This window comes from Ursus maritimus, unplaced genomic scaffold (genome assembly GCF_017311325.1).
Source record: "Ursus maritimus isolate PB19 unplaced genomic scaffold, ASM1731132v1 scaffold_11, whole genome shotgun sequence".
NCBI classification, from domain to species: domain Eukaryota; kingdom Metazoa; phylum Chordata; class Mammalia; order Carnivora; family Ursidae; genus Ursus; species Ursus maritimus.
In genome coordinates, this window is record NW_024423453.1 from 48,739,128 (window position 1) to 48,758,273 (window position 19,146).

At 33.8% G+C, this 19,146-nt stretch overlaps 1 protein-coding gene across 3 annotated transcripts in view; it reads right to left on the minus strand.

Moving 5' to 3' along the window:
* The window catches only part of FSTL5 (follistatin like 5), a 687,740-nt gene that overhangs the window by 49,806 nt on the left and 618,788 nt on the right, over positions 1–19,146 (minus strand). For all 3 annotated transcript variants that reach the window (XM_040626411.1, XM_040626410.1, XM_008685591.2), the window contains 2 exons: positions 6,770–6,877; positions 1,201–1,325 (listed from right to left, as the gene is read on the minus strand). In XM_040626411.1, coding sequence (XP_040482345.1) covers positions 1,201–1,325; positions 6,770–6,877 — 233 coding nt within the window. The remainder of the gene's footprint in view (positions 1–1,200; positions 1,326–6,769; positions 6,878–19,146) is intronic.

Genomic DNA, 19,146 nt, shown 5'->3' on the forward strand with positions numbered 1-19,146 from the left:
TTTTTGGTACATATGCTAATTTCTTCTGTGTCTGTACTATTATAGCTCTCACAGTCAGATGTAAAAATTTTTACTTCAATACAAATACTTAAAAATATGCTGCATTTTCAATAAGTTCTACTTATTTTCCATAAAACATGTAATATTGTAACGACATAATGTTTTTTAATCACGTTATTCCTGAGCATATAATAGACATTCTGAAAGTAATGGTAATTTGCTTGAAAGATAACACTAACCTCTTTGAAAACGTACTTGGCTATGCAAATAAGAGTATCTATGTAATGTCTAACTATGAGCCATGATTCTGATTTATTAATCCCCCTTTTTTACTTTTGGAAGTTGAATTTCACACTCTCTCAGAATTCTTCCAACTCCAACTCTTAGGTAAGATACTTTCCAATATAATACAAGAGAAACAAATACATACAAGAATCAAATAATGACTCATATAACATATCTGGAGCAGTTCTCCTTCAACATAATTAAGTGAGAAACAGAACAAAATATTAGTTTGGTTCAAATTCACTAATGTTGCTAAGTAATACTTCAAAAGTTTTTCAGTAAATTATCAAAATATACACTACTCGAAATTGTGATATATTCAGTCTCCCTCTTTCAAGCATTTAAACCACTTCTACGGAACTTTGGAGTGATGTCATTAGAAGTAATTACCTTTTCACCTTTTATAAATACATCCAAGGATAGAACACATCAACATGTTTCCTCAAAGTGTAAGCCTCAAACATTTCATTTCAACTTACTATTTGCTTCTAATACTTTTATATTAATTTCTATATGGGCAAAAATGATAGAAGAATGTCATTGTAATATATTGAACGGATTTCTGTGAGAGTGGTTCTTTCATCATGCTGAGTTCAAATGTCAGCATCTGCAAAAGCCTAATATGAAGACCCCAATGACAATTTGCAAAATATTAACTATAAAATTGATTTAAAAATGCCACTGATCTTTTAAAATTCACTTCCTAATGAGGCATAAAAAGAAATACATGATGGGAAATTCATTATGAATGTTGATAAATAAAAGTTCATCAAGCAGATGAGACAAGGTAAATCACGTGCAATTATGTGTGTATCCGTTATATAACAGAAATGCGTTTTATTTTTTACGACTTCCCATGGCTTCCTATCAAAATTAGAGAGAAATCTAAAAGTTGATCACTCATTTAGCACTTACCTTATGTGGGTGATGATGAGTGTTGTAGTGGGAATAAAAAAATCATCCACTCGGTCAAACTGCTTTCCCACTGGCTGGGTGTGAATAGTGTGGTGTGGCACATTCCCGCTGGCCAGGGTTATTACCTAAACAGAGCATATCATGGTTAGACATTGGCAGTACATTCCCAGCATTAATTTCATGTAGAGATGAAACAAATCAGTAGCTGTTTCATAGACTATAGCCATCCTCAAAATTAGTATATCATTAATTGGACTTTTGTAATTGTTTGCTTATTTTCAACATAGAAATTTGTTTTTATAAAGAAATAAAAAATAAGGAAAGATTTGTCTTGAATAATTTCTGCTTAAATTATAAAATAGGTAGAAATAACTTCTGTATTATAAAAGCATTAATCTTGCTATAATGAGAAAAATAAAAGCAAGCATACAGATGGTGTAAATGAGAATATTAGTTTGCTTGCTCTTCTTTCTTTCTTTCTTTCTTTCTTTCTTTCTTTCTTTCTTTCTTTCTTTTTTTCTTCAGCTTTGTGGAGGTGTAATTGATAAACAAATTAGTCTCCTAATATAGAACAGAGCTGTAAACAAAACTGAAAACTCCAAAACAAATCACATGAAATATTTTAGCTCTTAGCAACTTTAGAATAGATGAAATTATATTTAATTTTTTTCCTTCTATAAATCGAAAGTAACAGATTTAAGTAAGTTTTTTTAAAAATTTTTTTAGAGAGGAGAAAGTGAGAAGGGGAAGGGGAGAAAGAGAGAGAGAGAGAGAGAGAGAATCTTGAGCAGGCTCCCTGCTGAGCACGGAGCCCAACATGGGCTCAATCTCAGGATGCTGAGATCCTGACATGAGCCGAATTCCAGAGTTGGATGCTTAATCAAACTGAGTCACCCAGATGCCCCAGATTTAAGTAAGTTTTAATCAAAGACATTTCTTCTTATTATTCATCATTAATTGGTTTTTAAAACCTTTATAGTCCATTAAAGAAAGATCACTACATTTAAATTCTTTTATTCCTTGTATCCCATTATGCACCAAATTCTATCAGTTCTTTCTTCAGATTTTTCACACCTCTCCATTTTTTCCTATTGTTCCTGCTGGTCAACCATTGTTCTGTGTTAGCCTTTTAAAGCCCTTTTTGCCTTTATTTCTCCCCTTTTAAATCCTTTCTACATACGGCCACCAAATTAAACTCCCTAAATAATTGACTGACTCTGTTAAGTTAAATAACTTTCCTCCCTCAAAACGGAGACTTTTCCTTTGGTTTTTATGACAGAAGTAAGTGGCACTTTGATTTTTTTTTTTTTTTTCTGAATGGCTAATTTTTCTTCACTCATTTGAGTATACTTTCATTGAGTTCCCCTGGAAATTGCCTTTCCAATGAAAATAGCTTATTATAACAGGATAGGCTCAGTCATGTTGTGGTTAAAAAAAGTAGAAAAAAAATATTAGTCTTAGAGCCTTGGGAAATTAAGATTTCATTTCACACCCATTACTTTCCCAGAGGGTTTTGGTTGGTATCTACTGTTTCACTTAGTATCCCATGCTGAACCAGCAGCCTTGAATGTTTCCATTTACAACAGACCACACTTGCCAGAACTAATCCTATGGCTCCACCTAACCAAACGGAGCCTATCGTGTGCCCAGAGGAAGAGAGAACCAAAGTCTTTGATAAAAGCCTTAAAGATACTCTACCTATTTTATTAATTAATATCAGTGAGAAAGTTTTCAATGGATTTTAGCCATTCATAATAATGTCTACAAGATTTTAATAAAGGTCAACAGAGGTAATGGGAATGGAACTCCTCAAATTTTCTTCCCCTTAGTTTGTATAGAAGTACATAGCTCTGAAATGCATGTACATATATTTGAAACTAATAATAATACTGAAACTGATGGCAGCAATAATAATATTTACTGAGAACCTGTTATATGCCAATATGTGTTCTCGGTAGTTTACAGGCGTCCCACAATTTAATATTAAAATAACACTATAATGTATCCCAAACTTACTGATGCAAAACTATTTTATGCCAATGAAGGTATATTAATTGAGCATCTAATTTGTGTTTGGCATAGTCCTAGGTTGTAAAAATACAATGCCACTTCCCTAGTTCTTCTCAGTCTGGACTTCATTCCCTGATGGTTCTAGGTCCTTCTCACTGCTGCAGTGGAACTGGTGGATTGCCTGATTCAGGCCTGAGCCGACACACAGATTGATCTAAGATGCACCTTAATCAATAGGCCCAATCTTGCGACAATCCTTGGTTCATTCCTAATGGCATGCTGCTCCCTCCATGTGTGATGCCTTCCACAAACCCACAGCTGCTACCTCCCACTGTCACCCCATCTGGCTGGGGCCTACTTCCCGGCCAACAGGAAGATGTAAAGACTTTATTCCAAGTTGTTTCCTGGGGACATTTCTTCTCTAATTATTGTGCGTTTGAAAAGACATTACATATGGATTGTAAAACTGTGCAGATGACAGTCTCATGACTTTTAGAACAGCATTTCTTAAATTTTCATAAGTCATAGATGCCTTTTAAAAAGGAAAAATATAACTAGGATAAATCTTTGAGAATTCATCTGAGAACACTAATTGGAAAATCACTGTCTTATATACCTAACATTATGGCAGTTTATGAGTTTTTATTAATTAATTATAAATATCACAGAAAATAATATATTTTGCTTCCATAATTGATGAAGATGTATAGATTTGATTATAGTCAAAATGAAAACACAAAGTAGAAGTATACCTAGGACTTTCAGATCCTTGATAAAAGGTTTTTGCACCTTTATGGTTTCAGTGGCCACTATTATAAGATAAACTGCATTAGGGCAAAAAGGTACTGCCTAAGTAACCATCACAACCTAGCATCGATGTCTCTAGTTCTAGTCTGATCTTTCAACATGGCACAGCGACACTCTAGCAAAAATGGGGCCTTGCCCATGTTTTCCGTTTGGTGAATTCTATTTTACCATAGGAAAGTCTATTCCTCTTTTCAAACAAATCTTAAATCTCATTTCCTTTGCAGATGTTTCCTGATCATCTTGTTGGGAGACAATTATCCATGAATATTTTGACATTTCTGCTGAGTCAGGTCTTTCTGAGCAAAGGGCACTAGCAAAGCTGGAGAAAGGATGATGGCACAGCAAAAATGCCTCGGAAGCTAAAGGTGGGGTATTGTTCCTGAGAGAGGTAGAGACTTAACTCCTTTGAGCCCTACTGACATTCCAGGGTATTGACCTGATAAAATTTGCATTCCAGAGTAAAAATAACAAAAGGATGGACTGATATGCCAACAGTCTAAAAAAAAAAAAAAAACCCTAAAACACATAATTTCAGGGTCCTTCTCCTGTTAGAGCAACTGTGCTGTACATACAGGGTAACATTAATTTCTCACCACTCCACCCTTAGGATGGGGGCTGGAGTATATACGCTAGCACGGTCCTGAGTAAGAAATGGTCTGTTCTCTGATCCAGAGACCCTGTGTTTCCTGTCAGCCTGTCTGTCTATCCAACTATGTATTATCTTATCTAATCCATCACATAGATATGTGTATATATGTGTGTATAAATGTTACTTTATGCAAATACATCTAACTGTATGTACTATTTTACGAGTACTTCTCAATTCTTACATTTTATTTTACATTTTCAGATGTGAGACTTACCTTTCCTTCCACTCAGCAAATATTTAAAAAATTCATTAAATCTTAAAAGCATATTTTTTATTGGACATTCAGAGAAAAAGAACCCATTTTTAAATGGCTGAATAATGTGTGGGAAGTTACTTAACACCTTTTCAAAGTCTTTTTCTCCCCTTTCTGTATGATATTGAAGGAGTGCGCCTAAAGTGCTTTATGGAAGTTTTTCAACCCTGAGAAATCTATTAATCTATCACAGTAGCAAGTACCAAAGGGGAGGGGAAGGATTCAGTTCCAAAGAATACAATATATTGAAAATTCATACAGATTTAAAAGAAAATATATTTTTTAACTTTTATAAGCTGTGTTTATTTTATTTTAAAGGTAAAGAAAATTAATTCATGAGTAAACTTTAAAAAAAAAAATCATGTATATTAACCTGTTCTATCTTGTGAAGATTTAAGTACAAAATAGCAAATAACTAGACAGTATTATCATATTGTGATAGATCAGTCAAACAACTGTCCACAATGAAGACTGTACTCTTTCCATCAAAAGATGAGGTCTGTTACTTCACCCTCTTGAATCTAGCAGGCAGCGTGACTTGCTTTGATCAAGAAGTTGTGGTGGAAGTGACTTAACGTGAATTCTACTGCCTAGATCTTAATTAGCCTTGCACCTTCCACTGTCTTATACCCTGGGACCACCACGCTGAGATTCCAGCCTAAAGGATGAGCAGGCACATGCAGGAGACACAAGCCACCCAGCCATTCACCAGGAGCGCATATCAGATGTGGGGCTGAGGCTATTTTGAACCATCCAGCTCCTGTAATCAGATGAGTGCGGCCATCTGAGTGCTCCCCCAGTCATGCTTGCAAACTGCCTAGATTGCTGAACCATGGAACTATGGGTAATAAGTCATTCTTTAATTCTGTATAACACATCAAATTTGGGGGGCTATGATTTGCCACAATAGATAACTGGAATACTATTATATGTTAGATGTTTCAAATGACACATATTTCTAATGAAATATAACAGGAACCGTCATTCTGATAGTGCCTTTAAAAGATTTCATTTCGATAGACCTACCTTTTCTAAGTTAAATATTGCAAAACTAAAAATCCTTCAGAAACATTTAAAGTATTGGTAGTGACAACCAATTAAAATTAAAAACATGGCACTCAATTGATGTACTGAAAACTGGCCAAAGGTTAATGATTTGTAAGTAGAGGAATGTTCACGGCAGTGCTATAATCACGAGGTAGTTTGAGACATAGATAAAACACATTTTCAGGGCCAAATGTTCCTTCTCATTCCCTCTCAGTTTTCTGTTAAACTTTTAACTCCAACAATTGAATCTGTGCCAAAGAGACACCGTCAAAATATATATTTTTCACCCTCTGTCAAGATCTATATAAACAACTTTAAAACAAGCAAATTCCACAAAAACTATATCACTTATTCCCTAATTAGAAATGAGCCTGTGCTCAGATATCTGTTTGGAGAAAAATGGAGATCTGCCTTGAGACTGTCTAATTCTCTTGGTCTGTAGCTCACATGCCCCATTTTGAAAACAGAGATGGAAACAAGAATATTCTCATGTAAATTGTAGGGAGGCAGGTAATTGCTGAAAGGTAAATTATGACTATTGTTCCCTAATGGCATCAGTTTTGTCATCATTGGTTTTTCTTTTTGCCTGCCAATCTAACCTTTGATAAGTATAAGATGTAATATTTTCCATCCAAACAAGTACTTGAGTATTAACTTGTTCCCCCTTTTCTGCACAGATCTAGATATGATTAAAGTACAGTCCTCAGACGAAGAAGATCGCTGTTAAATAGTTATAAATATCCAATGAGATATCTAAAGGTTTAAAAATCACTATTTCCTCGAATATGCTGAAATGTGCTTACCTGCAGTGTTGGAGAAGTCTTTTCTGTGGTACCCCAGCTCAGCACCCAGACCTGATCATGTGATTTGTCGTAGTGTAATTTAACTGGTACGGGGTCTGTGCTTACTGCCTATAATAAATGGGAGTGGAAAAAAAATTTTTTCAGACTGAAATATTAGTTTAAAGCGATGCCAGAAATTATGAAAGAACAAAAGCATTTAGAAGTCAGATTAAAAATTTGTGTTGCCAATTTTCTGTTTTTCTAAATCTTCATTTGTTTAATTCGGAAATATGATACTTTACCCAGGCATGTTTTTGCACAATTTTATACAGTCTTATGTTCCTTCATTACCTATGCAAATTGTGTATCATGGAGAAGTTATTTAGAAACTTAAGATATATAAATGATTAATATGTATTCAATTGTTGAACACAGGTAAGAATTATGTTGATATTATTGGGTTTTTTTCATTCTAATGTTGGGCATGGGATTTGGCCATCTATAATGCTAAAATGCCTACATCTGATACACAGTGGTAACCCTAAAGACAGATTACCTCATTTAGTTTCCTTAACGAGAAACCTAAAATCACAGAAAGAAGTAAAAGCATTTTTTTAACCATCCTTGATATGGTAAATGTGTTTTTCTGCCAATATTTATAATATTTAGCATTTACTTAAAACCAAAAGTTCAGAAAACAAATGGCTGCCAGGAAGTTATTTCACTCACCTTAATTTCAAGCTATTTATATTTCAAGCTAATACCTTTTTCAAGTAATTTCCTGTAGTAGTTCCTTATGTATGTTTTTCTAATTTTATAACTTAAAACAAACTGTATCCAATACAACAATCTTTATTCAATATTGAAATCATTTCTTTCCGAAGCTCTGTTAAATATCCTTAGAGAATTTCCTAATTTTTAGTTCATAATGCAGTCCTCTTCTCAGTGGGTTAAATGTAAATGACATTTGTGGTTGAACATGTGAAGATTCATATTTTAGCTAACATGTTGGCAATTTAGTCTTACTAAAGTATTTATTTTCTAAAACCTTCCCCTGAATTTTATCTATTTAAAATTCTCAATACTCTTGGATTACTGAATTAATTATTTGATTTCTGAAAAGGCCTATTTAAATATTTCTGTGTTAGTGTCCTCATGACTTTCTTCCTGGCTAACAGAGCCATTACATTGTTTTGAGATCAGGTGGCCAAGAATGTTCTCAGGGAAGGTAGCTCATTTGGTAAGCATCAGAGATTTAACCTATTCCCCTTTCACAAATGCCAAGTTTCCCAGCCTCTCTAGAGGCTCCCCTGGTCACATGACCCAGTCTCATTTATCCATGCTAAGGATTAATTCAATGAACGATTTTTGAGAATGATATTGCACCACACTTTCTCTATGTTCCTGCTTTGAATGCTATCACATAAGAACATTAAGCCTTAATTTCCAAAGTCATTTTGAGGCCATGAAACAATAAGCTTAAGAAGGAAAAGCCGCACAACATTGAGGATTTGACAGGAGAAAAATGAAAGGAGACTGAATTCTCCGTGACAACTTTGCGTTGCTGCACAAACTTAGAACTGTCTCTAGACGAGGTTATTTGGGATAATTAAATAGCTTTATTGCTTAAGAAATAGTCTGGTATTTTGTTAATTGTGATCTAGTGAATGCCAGATGTTTCATTTAAGTTCTTCAGGTACTCATCGATAATTTCAATGTGTATATAGCAAAAGTGCCATCATTAATCATTCCACTAATAACAAAGCAATAAGATTCCTTTGATTTTTCGTATTTCCCCCTTTATATGTAAAACTTGATCTATGTGTGATTATAACAGTTACCCTATTTTGCATGCAGCTTAAAAAGAAATAATCTTTAGGTCTTTAAAATGCTAAAGATAAAATAGTTCAACAACAAAAGCAATAGTAACAAAGACCTCATTGTTATTCAATTATTGAGACAGTTACACAAAGAGCAAAGATCTTTAGATAATTTTAAATATTAAGGAACAATTTAAATGCAAATTTCCAGCTTGCCTGCTCTCGTAAGGTTCTTTTCTTTCATTGATTCCTTTCCTAAGTATTACCTTCGAGGGGCATACCACAATCCATGGGTTAAGTTAATATCCACATAAAACAGGACTAGAAATGGAGACTCAGTCTTACCCGTAGTCATCCAGCAGGCAATCAGCAGAGCTGGGATTTGATAGTCTGTTTATCCCCAGTGTGCAACTCCTGTGAACATGAACCACCATCCTCCCTAGCTGATAGCTGAATTCCCGACAATGTGTGGATATGTTGCCTGCCTGTTTGTTGCCTCATGCATAAGAAACGTTCTTTGGGCGTTTTCTCTTTTGGTAGGTGGAGGGAAATCCATGGGCCCAAATGTATGCAGTATCATCTGTATAAGCAGCACCGACCTAGTGGGCAGCAGTATACACCATGCTCGTGAGCATGCATTCTGAAGCCGACTGCAAATTTTAGCTTAAGTGAAAAAAAAATAATAGCTCAGGAAGCTTTTCTGTGGTGCGCCATGGAAAAGCTAATTGAACTAGAGCTATTTTCATGACAATTAGCGTCATAGTGTTTTAAAGTTGGAGATACAGTACCCTTATTTAGCAAATGAAGAATCCGAGACTTAGAAGAGAAAGTAAATACACACAGTCTTTGTCCTTAAAGAATTATAGGCTAGAGGGTGAAAGAACTTAAAATAACTAGATTCCAGTCACAAAATAAAAAAGAAGGACCAAATGCCATGGAAATGGAGAGGAAGAAGTACAAAGCAGGATGAAGGATGGGGAGGAGGTGATGCTTTGATTGGGGCTTTAAGTATGAATATTTTTATAAGTGCGAAGACAGAGACTATTCTTCAAAGTTAACTTATGAGAATATGTTCCCGGAGATGTCAAAAAGCAGTCCATGAATAACGACCTTCAAATAACTAAGATATATGTATTTGAAAGAGAAAAATATCAATTTTCAAAACAGCTTCAGATTTTGAAAAATATCTGCTCAATCGTCTCCAAAATGTTTGAACATTTTTGTCTCTCAGCATTTCAAAGGTTTGGTATAAAATTCAATATATTTTGGTGTTTGGTTATAATAGCTCACCAGAACTGAAAAAGATATGCAGATCAAAATGAAGAAAAATACATCTGACATACTTTATTTGGAAAATGTTTAACTCTTGGGGGGAAAAAATCTGTTTACAACTTTTCAAGTGTAGAGATAGAACACATTTTACAGAGGGAACATTTACATGGTTTTCATCAAAACGATCATGTAACAAAGACAGAAATATTTCCAAACAACCATCCTCAGGATAATCTTGCCATACCCAATTTTCAGCCAAAAAACAGATATTTTCCTACTTATGTTGTCAACTTTTGAAAGGAATAAATTGCATGTATTGGATTTCACAAAATACCTGCTAGTATACTCTGGAAATTACTTTAAATGATGAGTAAGTTTAGACCATTAGCTTTTGTAAAAGAGAAAGACACTATATTTGATACTTAAAATATTATTTTTCTTGCCACAATTAAGCCTCTGTGTTTTTTTAAAATAGCTTAAATGTTTCTCCACATTTTATGAAAGGGATTGTAAAGATTCTCTTATCCTTGACTGCCCTCTTTCTCCCATGCCTCACATTCTCAGGAAACAGGATTCTATCTGCCTTCTAAATACTGACCTCGGCAGCTTCTCCCCTGATACCCACGAAGAACAGAGCCTCTATCCTCTTGACTCTCATCACACGGCTTCTAACTTCTAATTTTATATATACTCACCACCTTTCTCAACAGATTTGTTAGGATGGGTTTTTTTGTGTTTTTTTTTGGTAAGCATTAGACAGATCATAACACTAATCTGCTCAAAGGACTACAGTGTCTTTTCATTTCCCTCAGAGTAAGCCAGAAGTCAGTCCTTCCAACGACTCCCAGGCCCTAGCTGACCTGCCTCTTCCCTCTTCTTACTCTGACCTCTTCACCTACTACTCCAGTCGAGATGCTCTGGGCCTCCTGCTGTTCATCCAACATGCCAGCCACACTTCTGCCTTTCAGAGGGCTTTTCTCCTGAATGGTCTCCCCCTGGATAGCCCAGTGTCTGCTTCCTCAACACATTCACTGCTCCGAATTCACCCTCTCAGCGAGGCCAGCCTGATCACCCAGCCTAATACTGTAATCAGCCTTCCGTTGGTGCACATCCCCTCATCTTCAGCTTTCCCAATCCCACCTGGTCTTACACCACTACTTTACTTTTTCCAAAGCACTTACCACCTGACTGCATATTATATAATTTGCATTTATAGTATTCCTATTTTTCATTGTCCATCTTCATCCAATGGATTCTAGTTTCTAAGAAAGCAGCTTTTTTTCTGTTTAAGTCAATAATATTACCTATGCACTTAGAACAATACCTTGTAAATAGCAATATTCAACATACAATTAATGGGACTCTAAATCTACTTAATTGGGAAAAGCAAATTGCAAAATTAAAGTGTTCCAAAACTTATTATTAAGATCATCATTATCATTTTATTTAAGAGAGACAATTATACTCTGTACCATACTTATTATGAAGAGAGGAGTTTTTTTTAATGTTTTACAAATACAAATTATTTTAATTTAATCTTCATAATAATTTTTGTGTTGAGGTGTACAGTATTGTTATCCCCTTTGTACAGATAAAAGTGAACTAATGTACCAACATTGATCCCTTCTTATTATAAAACTCCCTCTTTCGTCTTCAGGTGCCCTTCTGTCCACTGTGCATTACATCACTATTCAACATACAGATGAATGTTGGCTTCCCGTGTTGGTCCATATATTAAATATTTATAAAAGGTAATGTGATTTTTTTAAACATAAAAAGACATATAAATGACATCCTTGTATTCCCTTCTCACAACTCATCATCTTTCATTCCATTATGCTGCACACATTCCAATTTGGAGACCACTGGTGTATACAGGTTTTTTTTTTTTCTTTCTGCAGCTACCAACCATTTTTCAAGAAGAAATGATATAAGTTGAATAACAACATTCAAAAATATGTGTTTAGAAGAAAATATTCCATGGATAGTCATCTTTCACCTCAGAATTAACCTATATAGATTTCTCATTCATTACTTTGCATAATTTGTATTTCACTACTGATATTGTTTTGCTAGTAAAATTGTTCCAGACTTTGCCTTGAGAAGCCTATGGAGATGAGATTTATTTGTAGCAGGTGATTCAAATCTCAGCCATAATAGAACAAAGGGAATCAGTTTAGATCTATTGAATGATTCTGTAAGATTTTGTTTAAAGGTTCTGATACTGTAGTCGGAAATATTCCCCCCGTATCATAAACACTACGGTTTTCTGCACAGAGTGGCATTTGCTTGGCCTGGTGATATTCAGATAATTAAGCCACAATCCTACTTGCAAAAATGAATTGATCTTTTAAACATTTTCAGAAATAACTTTCAAATTACAATGTGTTGTTATTGTAATTAATAGTAGTTATCTACATATTCAGGTCTGAAAATCCATTTCTCAATTTTCCATATAAGTACCATTTTCAGAGTGCTATATTATCGTGTTGAATTAACTTCTTCTATTCCTTCATTAAAATGTTTAAAATACACTCTATAATGTAATAACAAAAAGGACTTATTTGTAGCTTTGTATACCAATAAAATATTTTTTCTTTACTACTTTAAAACATTGCTTAAGCATATCATTTACTTACATTATAAGGGTTTTATTTTTCCTCTTTGTCGATCTACAAACCTTAACTCCTTCATAATCCCAACATACCCAGTGTTATACAAATTTATCAGTACTGCTGGAGGAGGTCAGACAAATATTAAAAATGTAAAGTACACGCTACACTGCTCCTGGACCGGTTGCATCACCTTCTATAAAGATGGCTTATTTTATGAGGGGGAAAATACTGGTAATAGCAACAAAGATACACAAAACTTGAGGTTTGGGCTTGACATGAAGGAACAGTGAAGCAAGCTTGTTTATCAGCCTGACAAGGAGAGTACCAGCTGGCTAATTAAGTGAACCTAATTTAAACTAATGATGTCGATTCTCAAGATAATGTGCTAATGGCTAGAGGAGACTGCTGATGACACTTAAGAATACTCCCGAGGTGTCGCAAGCCACTTTGGCATCCAAGCAGAACCTGATTTTGCTCCACAGAAGACAAAATGAGGTCAGTTGTTTACTAGGTAGTCTTTCATACAGCCAAATATCACCTGCCTGCCACTCTTACAAAAATTCCACAGTAAGAAAGGCAACACACAGTTGATGGTTAAAGCAGCAGCAACCTTACCGATTCCATTAAAAAATTGTGACCTTTTACTTTCTAAGCTGCATATAAAAATGATACTGTTGTATCCACTGAAAAAAACATACTCCAATGTATTTTAACATGAATTTTATAAAACCTTATGTTGTCAAGAAAATATTTGTCATTTAATAATAAAATGTAACAAAGCTATTCCAAATTTTTAAATTTTTAATCCTAAGTACACATTTACTACCAATCCACACAGTCTTTTGCACATATTCTTTGGCACGTATTTGCATGCGAAAGAAAGAGGCAGAAATATGATTTCTTAGATAAGGTCAGCATAAAACACTAGGGATATACTTTAATTAGATTGAAAAAGAAAGCTTGAAAGATTAAAGTTAAATAAAAGTAGTATCTTTTTGTCTCTTTTTTTCAAGATTGATTTTGCACTTCACTGTTCCATTTCTATATCCACACTGGAGAAAATTCTATGGCATTTTCTACCATGTTTGGGAGAAGATTAACTACATTTCTGTTATAGTTAATATTCTTAGCGATTTCTGTATAATATACTCAGGGTTGAAAGAAAGAAATAAACGCCTACAGCACACAATCAGGAAGTAAAACTTCACTTGGATGCAAAAAAGACTGACTTCAAACCCAGCCTCAGCTGAGAAAAGTGGTCAAGTTGAGAAAGGATGCTTAACTTTTTACACAATTAACTTCATACTTTGCAGTTGACTTTGAGTGTGCTCTGTCCTTGGAGATAAATACAGCTTTAAATCACAAAGTTGTTGTTGTTGTTGTTTCAATTTAGTCTTTTAAGTAGCTAGAAATGTTCTTTCTTTAAATAGTTTTAAAACTTGAACTACTGGATTATTAATTTATAAAACAGAGGGTTTAATATCTAAGTCTGCAAAATCTATCATGTTGTATTTAAATTGGGAAAACCTTGAGGGAATTTATAATTCTAAGAAATGAAGTATTTTCAAGTATGAAAATAGAACCACTAGGATATTTATAATTCACCTTTAAGCATGTACTTTTTGAGGACTAAAATTTACATACTCTAAGGTAATGTTAAGACAAATATAAGGCTGTGATCATTCACCCAGCAGGTAGTAGAGGTATGGAATTCATTATCTAAAGAGCTCACAGACTGAACTTACACATGGTTTTGAAAGTGAAAACTTAGACAAATTAAAACCTTGAAAATTTTGTTTTTTTATTTTTATTTTATTTTTTTAAAGATTTTATTTATCCACTTGACAGAGAGAGAGAAAGAGAAAGCAAGAGCGCACACAAGCGGGGGGGAGGGGCAGGTAGAAGGAGAGGGAGAAGCCCGCTGCCCGCTGAGCAGTGGCCCAAGGAAACAGGGCTCAATCCCAAGACCCTGGGATCATGACCTGAGCAGAAGGCAGCACCCAACTGACTGAGCCACCCAGGCACTGCCTGTTTTTTAAAAAGACAATCTTTTGTGTCTATTATCTAAAATTTCAGGTTGTTATTTACAGTCAACAATAGGTTTCAAGGACTAGTATCCTATCAGAAAGGAGACTGAATATACCCAATATGGAAATTTTCATTTTATAAACAATGGTGATCTCTACATTTCTATAGAACAGATTGTTGCAGAATGGCCCAAATCATCACAGCTACTCTTTCACTTCCCATCTTTCCAGTGGGGTATTCAGTAACCCCTATAATTCAAAACCTTTTCTTTTATTGACAGAAGGGTAATATTCAACTCCATCACACATCTCTCCAGAGCTATGTGAGCAACCCTGTGACTCTCTACTTCCTCTGCCTTTTTGTCCCAAGGATTAAATTCTCACATTTTCCCTACGATAGCAATGATTCTGGTACATTGCTCTCCAAATAGAAGGTAGCTGTAGGAAGTGAGGCAATAAGGCTGATAAATCGTGGTGTGGGGCAAGATGCATGTAGAGAAGCTTAAGATTTGTCTTTGGTGATAGAAAGTCTGAGAATACACAAAGACTCTACCCAGAGCAGGTCGAGTAAGTAAAGCAGGAAATCAGCCATCAAGTCAGCCTTCACCTCTAAACCCATCTGAGATAGAATATTCTTTTGTTGTTTTGTTTTAGAACTCTCAAATCAAGATTCCTTTTTTATTCCTATTTGGGTTACATGATATTAACATATTTTCCCCTTAATTTGTTCTTTCCCACTTTGTTTTTAAAATTCACTACCATGATTTTTACCTTAATGCTTTCTTAGTTTCTTTTACTCTCTGCAAGGATTGTGGTTATATATTCTTTTACTCAATTCTAATAGTGTTAATCATGACTTTTGTCCTTGTTCTTTGCAAAAATTCCCAGTTTCCTTTTGATTAGTCTTCTTTGAATAACTTAATTTTTGCCTTTTATACATTCATTCCTTTGTGTCTTTATATACATATCTTTATACTTTCTTTCTTTCATTCAGATCATTCTGATTTTCTTCAGCTAAATTCTAAAATTATCTGGTTAAATTAATCTATTACTGATTTTTTTTAATTAAGGAGCAATATTCCCTGAAAACACAGCCTTATTTGGATTCAACATATTTAATCATGATTATCAATATTACTTGATATTGATATTAATATTTTACATTTACATTGGTGCTATTAATAGTTAGCTTAACATTGTGTCAGAGAATCAGTATGAAATAATTTTCATTACTATTTCTTGTGACTTAATTCACTTTCACTAAATGCTTCATTTAGTGAATGCTATGGTCTTTGCGTCCCCTGCAGAATTCATATTCTGAAATCCCAACCCCCAAAGATGATGATATTAGGAAGTATGATCTTTGGGAAGTGATGAGGATGGAACCCTCATGAATGAATTAGTGCTTTTATAAAAAAGATCCTTCAGAGATTCCTCACCCCTTCTACTGTGTGAAGACAGAGTGAGATGGCACCAGCTATGAACCAACAAGAGGACCCTCACTAGATCACAACATGCTGACACCTTGATCTTGGACTTTCAGACTCAGAATTGTGAGAAGTAAATTTCTGCTGTTTATAAGCTACACAGTCTGTCCTATTTGGTTATAGTGGCCTTAATGGACTAAGAAAAGATAATGGTAAATTGTTTAATGATGATAAACTATATATATATAGAGAGAGAGAGAGATGCTCTTTCTGATATAATATATATAATACATATAAATATATATAATATTAAATATATTATACATATAATATATATATAAAACCCTTCTGTCGATAAAAGTATATATATATAATCATTGCTGGATGCAAAGGCTTACACACACATCCGTTAATTCAAGCATAGCAACAGTGTTGTTCAATTCATATATACTATTGATTTTGTTGATTTATCATGTGTAGAAGTATCAAATTCTCCTCACTTTGATCCTGTGTCAATCCTAATGTAGTTTGGCAATAATTACCTTGTAAAATTGTAAGCAATCATATATGTTTTTAGTCTTATATTTTCTTAATAAAGTAAACATTTTATCATTATCATAACTTACTTTAACTCAATGCTTTGTGCCTTAAAGTTCTTTTTAAAATCTGATGTCAATATATCTACATCAGCTTTATTGTTTTGTTGTTAGTATAATTCCCGCATTATCTGTACTGTCCTTAAATGTCACTTTCTCTTTTATCTTTTTTAGGGGGTGTATCTCATAATGTGCATATGGCTAGATTTCCATTATTCAGTCCAACAATATTAGTCCATCCTCAGTTATTGTAATTGTGAACATACTTTGAGGGTTTTTTTGTTATTTATTTGTTAAATATTTGAGTATAACTGACACACAATGTTACATTAGTTTCAAGTGAACAACTTAGTGATTTGACAAGTTTATACATTATGCTATGTTCACTATAAGTATAGCTACCATATGTCCCATTACATTGCTATTACTATATCACTGACTATATTCCTTATGCTCTGCTTTTTATCCCTGTCACTTATTCATTTATAACTGGAGGGGTCCCCTTCACCCATTTTACCCAACCCCCCACCTACCTCCCTTCTGGGGACTATCAGTTTGTTCTCTGTACTTATAGTTTGATTCTGCTTTTTGTTTGTTTATTCTTTTATTTTTTTATTTTTTTTAGATTTCACTTAGGAGTGGAATCATATAGTGTATTTGTCTTCCTCCATCTGACTAATTTCACTTAGCATAATACCCTCTAGGTCCATCCATGTTGTCTCAAATGATACAATAGTATCCTTTTTTATGGCTGTGTATTATTATATTATGCATCACATTTTCCTTATTCATTCCTCTATCAATGGACACTTAGTTTGCAATCCTGCAATAAACATATTACCTTTTTCAGTTAGTGTTTCCCTTTTTCCTGGGTAGATACCACTAGTGGAATTATTGGATCATATGGTATTTCTATTTTTAATTTTTTGAGGATATCCATATTGTTTTCTGAGATATCACCTTAGAATGGCTAAAATCAAGGAGACAAGAAACAGGAAGTGTTGAAGAGGATGTGAAGAGAAAGGAACCCTTGCGTACTGCAGAAAACAGAATGCCGTTTCCTCAAAAAATGGATGTGTTTGGTTTTATTCTATCATTTTGTTTAAATTTGTTTCTATTTGTTTTGGGTTTTCCATTCTTTTTATTTACTTTATTATTTATTCTTTCCCCACTGTATTTATTTGCAAGTTGTTCATTGAATTTTAATTTATCATAGACAGACACAGTATTTCAAGACAGATTCTTGCAACATTAATAAGCATACCTAACATATTTTTGGATAATCAGTTATTCCCATTCCAAAATAGTACAAGAAATCTTAAAATATTTCAAACAAATCATCCCTTTCTCCGTTTACATATTGCTGTACAATAAACACTTGTGTTACTATTTTTGTCTTGTATTTTCACTCTTTTAAACATTTCAATCTTAAACTAAAAGAATATCCTAATTATTACTGAGAGTTAATATTTTAGTAGATCATATATTTACCAAGTTACTTGCTCACTATAACATCAAACTTATTGATCAGTTAGTTTTCCTTATTCCTGAAGCAAATAGTTTTCAGTTGCAGTTCTGTTTCAATTTATGTTGGTGATATCTATGTTTTTATCTGACACAAAAGGTAATGTTTTTGGTTCTAAAATTATTTTTACACTGATCATATTATAATATTAGAATATATTTTATTTGCACTAAGCCCTTTAATAATGTTTCACTTTCACCATCATTATTGCTATTGAGAAAATTGCCGCTGTTCTCATAGCAATTCATCTGCCATTTTAAGATCATTCTAAGATATTTAATTTTTTTTTCCATTTAGGTTTTATTGTCCTTTCTAAATCAGGGTTTACTACATTTTATTTTATAAATTATATGATAAATATAATATGTAATATTCTTTACTATACATTCTCTTATTATCACTCATTTTGACCTAAATATTAACTTCACTCCCTTTCTGTTATATTATCTCCTTTCTGGAATTTATGTTTTCTACTGTTAGTGGATAAATAATGTCTGTGTATTAAAATGCATTTGATTCTCATTATTATTAGTAGTTGTTTCTATAAAGTAACCACTAACACTGAATTTCTGAATACTGACCCATTGCTCCTAGGGAAAATACATACTTAGGTTCTTATGAGCCTCTAGTCTCAAGATTTTCATCAACTGATCAATAAATAACTGTTTCATATGTGTTTCTGTTCAAAGACACTTTATTTAATATACATGGTTCATTAATTAACATTGAACTCGTGGCCAAACAGCACTAGGACTCATGGCTGAACGAAACATACCATTAGACACATCACGGCCTTCTTGCACAGGCATTTCAACACTGTGCTTAAGAGCCATTTTAAGCAGCAAAATTGCCAACAAAAGCACAAAAATGCAAAACACATGGCACTAAATAGACCATGAAAAGAACACTTGTTTACAGTATAAAAACTAAAACAAGAAGGCAGAGTCTCTTCTTATTCAACCTTGGCTAGAAATGTAGATGTTGGGTGACAAATGTATAACCACTCTATTCATGTCCTTGCAGGACCACAAAAGCCCTATGAGTATTGATTTTATAGTCCTAAATGAATTTAGGTGAATTTTCAAATGCAGAATCAACAAATAATGATAATTAACT